Below are 8,694 nucleotides of genomic sequence, written 5' to 3'. Positions count from 1 at the left end.
TGGCCGGGAGCGGCCACCGCACTCCAGTCTGGGCGACAGAGTGAGACTCCAACTCAAGAAAAAATAAAATGTTGGAAAAAGCAGAAAAGTTAAAATAGCCACGACACTATACTAATAAACCCACCATGGCACCCAGTCACCCGGAGGCAACTTACCATGAATGACCGAACCTCTCTGTTCAGCATCTTTGGTCCGGGCACATAGAGCTGTGGTGTGTTTTCCATCCAGTTGTCTAGACGGCTTTCATTCACCCCGAACTTTAGTGCAACTCACAGCATTGCAACCTCCTTCCAAATCCACTCTTTTAAAAAAAAATTATGATAAAGGATACATCACATAAAAGTTAGCATTTTAATTATTTACTTTATTTTATTGATTGATTGACTTTTAAATTTTTACCTAGAGGCGAGATCTCACTATGCTGCCCAGGCGGGTCTCAAACTCCTGGGCTCAAGTGATCCTCCTGCCTCGGCCTCCCAAAGTGCTGGGATGACAGGCGTGAGCCACCGTGCCCGGCCGTTTTAGTTATTTTTCAGCATGCAGTTCAGGGGCATTAAGTACATTCACATTGTTGTACCATCATCACCACCATCTATTTCCAGAACTCTTGCATCTTCCCAAACTGAAACTCTGTTCCCATTAAATGACTCCTCTCTCCCCCGCCCTGGGGCAATCACCATCCTACTTCCTGTCTCTATGCATCTTCAGTTCTGGATGTCTCATGTAAGTGGAATCATAACAGTATTTGTCCTTTTGTGACTGGCTTATTTCACTTAGCAGAATGTCCTCAAAGTTTATCCAGGAGCATGTGTCCGAATTCCCTTCCTTTTTTTTTTCCGTCGCCCAGGCTGGAATGCAGTGGCACAAAAGCTCGTGGCCACCGCAGCCTCGACCCGGTGGGCTCCAGCAATCCTCCTGCCTCAGCCTTCCGAGCAGCCGGAACCACAGACGTGCGCTACCACGCCGGCTATTTTAAATTTTATTGTAGAGATGCGATCTTGCCAAGTTGCCCGGGCTGGTCTTGAACCCGCGGGCTCAGGCAATCCACTTGCCTCGGCCTCCCAAAGTGCTAGGATTACAGATCGAGCCACCGAGCCCGGCCCAAATTCCCTTCCTTTTAAAGGCTTCATCACATGCCACAACAGGTGTACACCACAGTTTGCTTGTCCACGGCTCACGTGTCCACGGACCCCTGGGCTTCTCCTTTTGTCGATTGTAAATAAGGCTGCCATGAAGATGCACGTACATGTATCTGTTCCAGCGCCTGCTTTCAGTTCTTTGGGGTATTTATTGAGAAGCTGAATTGCTGGATGATGTGGTCAATCTTTATTTAATGTTTTGAGGAATCGGCAAGCTGTTTTCCACGGCGGCTGCACCATTTTGCATTCCCCCCGGCCACGCAGGGTTCCGATTTCCCCACGCCCTCGCCAGCACTTGTTTGATTTTGTTCTTGTTTCGGTCATAGCCATCCGGGTGAGTGTGATGTGGCCCAGATCCACTCTTAAAGCTGCATGTCATTTTAACAGCACACATTCACAAGTTTACTCGACCGGCGTCCTTGTCCTGCTGATACTGCTGTTTCTAGCTGTCGGTTGCTGGAAACCAGGCCATGGGAGACATTGTGCACAAGCCTTGTTGTGCGTGTGTTTGTCTCCTACAGCCAATTTCAAGCATCAGCTACAAAGGATGTTCTCAGGCCCCTGGCACATGGTGCCCAGTGGCTTGGGCATTTTGTTTTGGGCGTGGCCATTGCTGGGTCTCTTGAACAGTGTTTGTGGATGGGAAACCACATGCTCACCGCATATCCCTCCATCTGCCCTTCTTAAACCCAGTGTGGGGGAGACCAACTCGTCTTTCCCGACAGACTGCAGGCCGAGGTGGACGAGGTCATCGGTTCTAAGAGGCACCTGGATTTCGAGGACCTGGGGCGATTGCAGTACCTGTCCCAGGTGCGGGGATGGGAGGGGAGCTTCTGGGCGGATGTGCAGAGGCATCCAGCCAGGCCTGCTGCCTCCCGGGACCCTTTGGGACAGTGGTTCTCAAACATTGCTGCCTAGGAGAACCCCCCAGGAGACTGAAAACGTCCCGAGGCCCAGGCTGCCCCCAGACTGATGATGTCAGGGCCGAGGGGCTCCCCGGGCACCCCCAATCCTCAGCCGGGCCTGGAAGCCAGCTTTGTGGCACGCAGTGCTGTATCTGCACTTCCCAGGCTGGCTTGGGATCCACAAGCCCTAAGCTTCCCACCATGGAGACGGGCTCAGTGATGCCTCACCCTGCTCCCCATTCTACCAACACATTGCCAAGCACAGCGGGAAACTTTGTCCCTGAAGCCCAGCTTTCTCCTGTCTCTGGTTCTCTGGGAGAGTGGGAGTCCCGGCTCCTGTTCCTGTCCCTGCCACTGTGGGCTTGCATGACTCCCTTCTCTGGGCCTCCGTGTGTCCATCAGTCACATGAGCAGTTGGGCATGATGGTGAGGCCAATGTCCCAGGGGCGTGGGACCCCATCCAGGGTGAGGGTATGCATTCAGCACCGCGAGTGGTGGGGAGATAGGTCGGGGCGTGCTGCCCGAACTCTGTGGGAGCTCCCAACGTCTCTTGTTTCTCCCCTGTGGCTTCTGTAGGTCCTCAAAGAGTCGCTGAGGCTGTACCCGCCGGCGTGGGGCACCTTTCGCCTGCTAGAAGAGGAGACCTTGATTGATGGCGTCAGAGTCCCTGGCAACACCCCGCTTTTGGTGAGTGAGGGCCCTGGGATGGGCTGGCCTACACGCCCCCGCCAGGGTGGCAAAGTTGGGGCTCTCCACGGAAGCCAGGGAAGCCCGTGGCCCTGTCACCACCACTGCTGAGCCCAGCCTCTCTGTCCATGTGGTGGGCCATCCTTGAGTCTCACCGTAGCCCTGCGAGGGCTTTGTCTCTCCCTTCACACTGTCCGGGGTACAATTGTAGCCGATAATTCCAGAAGGGAGGTGCCTCATTTGCAGCTGAGGACACTGAGGTTCAGAGAGGTTAGGTCACTTTCCCGGGGTCACACAGTTGGTGAGGTGCAGGTATGGAAAGTGGTGTCACGGTTGACCCAGACTTGTCCTAGTTTTTTTTTCCTCTCCCCTTTGACAGCCCTCCTCCCACCGTGGTCAACTTTCTCCCCCCACCCACCTTCACATTTTGTGTCTTTGTTTGCCCATCCATTCACTCATTCCTTCGCATGTAATAACCTCCCCTAAACCCACCACCCACCCCCAAAACCAGGACATAGGGTGTGACTGTTTACATGTGTGTCCCTCTTTGTCCGCCCAAGAAGGAACACTAGCCTGAACTCTGTTTGCCGTTCCTCTGAGAGAGAGAGAGGGAGGGAGAGAGAGAGAGAGAGAGAGAGAGAGAGAGAGAGAGAGTGTGTGTGTGTGTGTGTGTGTGTGTGTGTGTGTGTGTGTGTCTGTGTGTGTGTACCCTCACAGTCATTTGTCGAAGGACTTGCTTTTTGACTCAGTATAAAAACTATTAAGATTTTTGTCCAGCCCGGGCATGGTGGCTCACACCTATCATCCCAGCACTTTGGGAGGCCGAGGTGAGAGGATTGCCTGAGCCCAAGGGTTCGAGACCCGCCTGGGCAACTTGGCGAGACCTCATCTCTACAATAAATCAAAAAATTAGCCGGGCATGGTGGTATGCGCCTGTGGTTCCAGCTACTTGGAAGGCTGAGGCGGAAGGATCACCGGATCCCAGCAGGTCGAGGCTGCAGTGGCCGCGAGCAGGCCACTGCACTCCAGCCTGGGAGACCGAGTGAGACCCCAACTCTAAAAAAAAGAAAAAGATTTGTGTCCATTTCCCCATGAGGCTGTAGGCTACCTGCCATTGCTGATTAATGCTGGGGCCGACGGGCATTGGAGGGGTAGCTCAGGGGACAGCTGTGTGCGTTTCTGTCCACGTGTCCCGGCGCAGTGTGCCTACGTTTTTCTTGGGCAGAAGCCAGAGGGCTGGGCTGAAGGACATGGGAAGGTTCAACCTCAAGACGGATGCCAGATTGTCTTCCAGATTCGGGCACCCTCTAGTGGCCCAGGCATGAGCCTGTTCTCTCCAACACTTCGTGTGGTCAAATTTCTTATTTTTTTTTTTTTTTGCCAACCAATCAAATATGTGTACAGGTATTTCACTGTGGCCTGATTTGCACTTTCCCGATTACCAGTGAGGTCGAATATCCCTAAACTGTTTTCCTCATGTGAGATGTTGGCTCAGTGCCCCCTCTGGGGCTGTGTTTTCTCGACACACAGAGTTTTATCTTAAATACTCGCGTGTCTCTTGTCTGTCCATATGCGTCTTCTCCAGATCTATAGCTTGTCTTCATGAAGATGTTTTTGATGATCCGAATCCTTAATTTTTGAGTGATTCTTTGTTTCATTTTGTCTTATGTGTCGCACTCACACAGTCCTCAAGCAGTTGTACTTGTTTTTTTTTTCTTTTCGAATTTGAGCTCTCACTACCTGTAAGTTACTTAGTGTGTGATTCCAAGGCAGACATCTGTGTTGCTTTACCAGGGCTGCCCTAGCAAAGTGCCACAGACTGGGCAACTCAAACAACAGAGCTTTATTTTCTCACAGTCCTGGAGGCCGGAAGTCCAAGGTCAAGGTGTCCACAGGTTGGCATCTTCCAAGGCCTCCCTCCTGGGTGTGTAGACACGGACACCACCTTCTCCCTGCATCTTCATGGGGTCTTCCCTCCATGCCGGTCTGTGTCCTTGTCTCCCCGTTTTATTTATTTATTTTTAAAATTATTATTATTTTTTGAGTTGGAGTCTCACTCTGTTACCCAGGTTGGAGTGCAGTGGCATGCTCATGGCCACTGCAACCTCAACCTGCTGGGCTCAGGTCATCCTTCCTCCCCAGCCTTCCAAGTAGCTGGAACTACAGGTGCGTGTGACCACACCCGGCTAATTTTTTGATTTATTGTAGAGACGAAGTCTCACCATGTTGCCCAGGCTGGTCTTGGACCTACAGGCTCAGGCAATCCTGTCGCCTCGGCCTCCCAAAGTGCTGGGATTATAGGTTTGAGCCACTGTGCCTGACCGTCTCCCCGTTTCATAAGGACACTGGTCAAATTGGATGGGGGGTCACTCTACGGACTTCATTTCAACCTATCTCTTTGAAGATCCTATTTTATTTTTTTGTTTTTTGAGTTGGAGTCTCACTCTGTCGCCCAGACTGGAGTGCAGTGGCCACTCCCGGCCACCGCAGCCTCGACCCGCTGGGCTCCGGTGATCCTTCCACCTCAGCCTTCCAAGTACACGCCCGGCTGATTTTTTGATTTATTGTAGAGATGAGGTCTCGCTGCCCAGGTGGGTCTCGAACCCGCGGGCTCAGGCCATCCACTCACCTCAACCTCCCAAAGGCACGGGATGACAGGCTGAGCCACCGAGCCCAGCTGAAGACCCTATTTTCAAACACAGGTGCATTCCAAGGCACTGGGGGCTAGGACTCCCACATATGGACTTGAGGGGGGGGAACCACATTCCAGCCCATGACAGGATCCATTTTTATTCTCCCATGTGGAAAATGATGCCTCCAGTCCCCCTGCTGAGCTGTCCTGGCTCCCAGGCTCTGCCACGCCTCCCCCAGCCCCCATCCACGTGTCAGCCATGGCGACTTTTTAAAAATTTTTCCTCTAAAATTGAAATCTCAAAAAATATCTAATTTTTCCCCTACTATTTTTTTTTATTTTACACTCAAGGGGAGCACATGCAGGTTTGTTACATGGCGATGAGCTTTAGGCTTCTGTTTCAGTCATCACCCAGGTGGTGGGCACGGCACCCATTGGGTGGTTTTTCAACACTTACCCCCTCCACCCTTCCCCACTTTAGTTTTGTTTTTTTTTTTTGAGTGGGGGTTCTCGCTCTGTCACCCAAGCTGGAGGCAGTGGCCCAGTGACAGCTCACCATAGCCTCAGCCTCCTGAGGTCTGGCAGTCTTTCCACCTCAACCTCCCAAGTAGCTGGGGTTACAGGTGCACACCACCATGCCAGCTAATTTTTTAATTTTTTTTGTACAGATGAGGTCTTGCCATGTTGCCCAGGCTCTTCTCAAACTCCCGGGCTCAAGCAATCCTCCCACCTTAGCCTCTCAAATGAGCCATTACACCCGACAGGTTCTTTATTGTTTTGCCTGTCATTTTTTTTGGAGTTGGAGTCTCACCCTGTCACCCAGACTGGAGTGCAGCGGCACACTCCCGGCCACGGCAGCCTCGACCTGCTGGGCTCCGGCGATCCTTCCGCCTCAGCCTTCCAGGTAGCCGGAACTACAGGCGCATGCTACCACGCCCGGCTAGTTATTGATTTATTGTAGAGACAAGATCTCGCCAAGTTGCCTGGGTGGGTCTCGAACTTGTGGGCTCAGGCAATCCACTCACCTCGGCCTCCCAAAGTGCTGGGATTACAGACTGAGCCACTGAGCCTGACCTGCCTGTCATTTTTGTATACAACTGTACAATACCACTCTGCCTTAATGACCACCCCCGTAGCATGCCCCTGCACCTGGCAGGGGAGGCCCCGTGGCTGACTCTCAACCCGGGAATCCAGCCCCTGGTTTTGTGTGGACAGACGGGCTCTGCCCCAGTGCTGCTTCTGGCTTGCCGGGTCATCTCCCTGAGACCCTTGCTCTTGTCCTTGGGGTAGGAGTGGTGGTACCCTGGCCACAATCCATTGAGACGACCTGATAGGACGACATTTATCACGCATCTGGCTACAGTCCCTGGCACATTGCAGGTGCCCTGGGCCCAGTCCCACTCCTGACACCCCCACTTGCTGGTGGCAGCCCAACTGCAGTTCCCCCTCACCACCCCAACCCTGGCTCTCAGCACAGAGGCAGGGTGGGACAGCCTCAGGAAGATGCTTTGTCCAAGGGCAGGAGAGGCAGAGACCAGCACCCAGGGTCCCAATTAAGGGGACATGTTGCTTCTCCAAGGCCAGAGGGGTAGCCTCTGGGGTTCAGGACACGGAGGGAGCACCCGCCACTTGGAGGTGCCGTGCGTGCAGATGGAAGGCTGGCAGGGTCTGCAGGCCTTGCGTGGAAGAGACACTCACAAACAGCAACAGCTCTCAGGGATCTGGATGGCCTTGCAGGGCCTGATCTGAGCTCGAGTCTGTTTGGCCACTTATTTGCCTGGTGGCTCCAGGTAGGTCCCGGGTGTCTCTCTGAGCTTCAGTTTCCTCATCTATAAAATAGAGGTGATGGCCACTCCCCCCAGGACTGTGCCTGGCATGAGATGATGTCACACACTCAGCTGCATGTTGGGCCGCCTGTCCCCTTCCTTCCCCTTAGGGACTTTCGAAGGGGCCAGTGGACTTCCACATCTGCCGAAATGGGTGGGTGAAAAAGGCGGGGTGGGTGGGGCGTGTCACTCTGCTCTGAGTCAACTCGTGAGGTGGCTGCAGCGGGCTGGGAGCGACAGGGAGCTCGGCCCTGGGAACAAGAGGCAAGCAGACCCTTTGCCCACAGTTCAGCACCTATGTCATGGGGCGGATGGACAGGTACTTTGAGGACCCGCTGACCTTCAACCCCGATCGCTTCAGCCCTGGAGCGCCCAAGTAAGTCCCTCCTTGAGCTGCCCATGAGTGGACCGGGTGGGGGAGGGACCATCACAGCAACCTCTGGCCTGAATTGTCTGTGCCCCCTGAGCCTGTGCCCGCTGTGCTCTCTGATCCCCGAGAGGTGGTTGTGGAGTGCATCACAGCTCAGAGAGATTGGCCACCTTGCCCAAGTGGGAGAGCAGAGGTTGCACCCCAGCTCACTCTGGATCTAAAGCTCATCACAAGTACCTAATACTGAAAAGCCTTGTGACTTGGGCCCGTGACTTTACTTCCCCTGGGCTTGAGGTTCCCGTCTGAGAAATGGGCACGCCGATGTCGGCCTCTGGAAGTTCCTGTGGGAGCTGACTTATTTGTGTACCTAAGCTGAGGTGGGGGGAGCTGGGGCCCATGGACTGATGCCTGAGCTCAGATCCAGGATCTGCCCAGAACCGGACATAAGTGACATAGGACCTTGACCGAGTTGCCTCAGTTTCTCCATCTGTGAAACAGGAATAACAGCCTTCTGGGAGGGCTGGGAGGAGGAAGCAATGGGAAAATGCAGATCCAGGGCTCTGTGGGAGCAGCCGGCAGCCCCCAGCGCAGAGGGGTCACCGCGAGGGATGGCTGTACCATTCCTACCTTCCTTGCATTGACCGTGCAGGCTGCGACCTCTGCTCCCTCTCTCTCCCTGCAGGCCACGGTTCACCTATTTCCCCTTCTCCCTGGGCCACCGCTCCTGCATTGGACAGCAGTTTGCTCAGGTAGCGGGGACGGGGCTGGACTCCTCCCGGAAGTGACCACAGGGGTGGTGGCTTGTCCCCAGCCCCTGCTGCAGGCCCCCGGGCCAGGGGCCAGGGACCCAGCTGAGCCCAGCTGCAGGCCTGCCGCGGAGGCGCCCCCGGGAGCACCGGGCTGCGGTGTCCACTCATCCATCCTTCCTCCCCTCATTCCCCCTCGTTGTCGCCGGCCCAGATGGAGGTGAAGGTGGTCATGGCCAAGCTGCTGCAGAGGCTGGAGTTCCGGCTGGTGCCCGGGCAGCGCTTCGGGCTGCAGGAACAGGTCACGCTCAAGCCGCTGGATCCCGTGCTGTGCACCCTGCAGCCCCGGGGCTGGCAGCCGGCACCCCCGCCCCCACCCTGCTGAGGGC

General features: G+C 54.7%; 1 protein-coding gene across 2 annotated transcripts in view; it reads left to right on the top strand.

The window, feature by feature from the left end:
- LOC103252598 (cholesterol 24-hydroxylase) overlaps positions 1-8,694 on the top strand; it is a 36,290-nt gene that overhangs the window by 27,015 nt on the left and 581 nt on the right. The window contains exons 8-12 of one of the 2 annotated variants that reach the window (XM_021709167.1): positions 1,865-1,949; positions 2,621-2,731; positions 7,477-7,565; positions 8,242-8,308; positions 8,520-8,691. In XM_021709167.1, coding sequence (XP_021564842.1) covers positions 1,865-1,949; positions 2,621-2,731; positions 7,477-7,565; positions 8,242-8,308; positions 8,520-8,690 — 523 coding nt within the window. In that variant the 3' untranslated portion in view covers position 8,691. Of the gene's footprint in view, positions 1-1,864; positions 1,950-2,620; positions 2,732-7,476; positions 7,566-8,241; positions 8,309-8,519; positions 8,692-8,694 lie in introns of those variants that run through there. The other variant, XM_021709166.1, reaches the window with a different exon arrangement.

Source organism: Carlito syrichta, unplaced genomic scaffold (assembly GCF_000164805.1).
Source record: "Carlito syrichta isolate Samal-C Ts95f unplaced genomic scaffold, Tarsius_syrichta-2.0.1 Scaffold169061, whole genome shotgun sequence".
In the NCBI taxonomy this organism is placed as follows: Eukaryota; Metazoa; Chordata; class Mammalia; order Primates; family Tarsiidae; genus Carlito; species Carlito syrichta.
The sequence above is the reverse complement of the archived record's forward strand: the minus strand, read 5'-3'. Positions and strand labels throughout refer to the sequence as shown.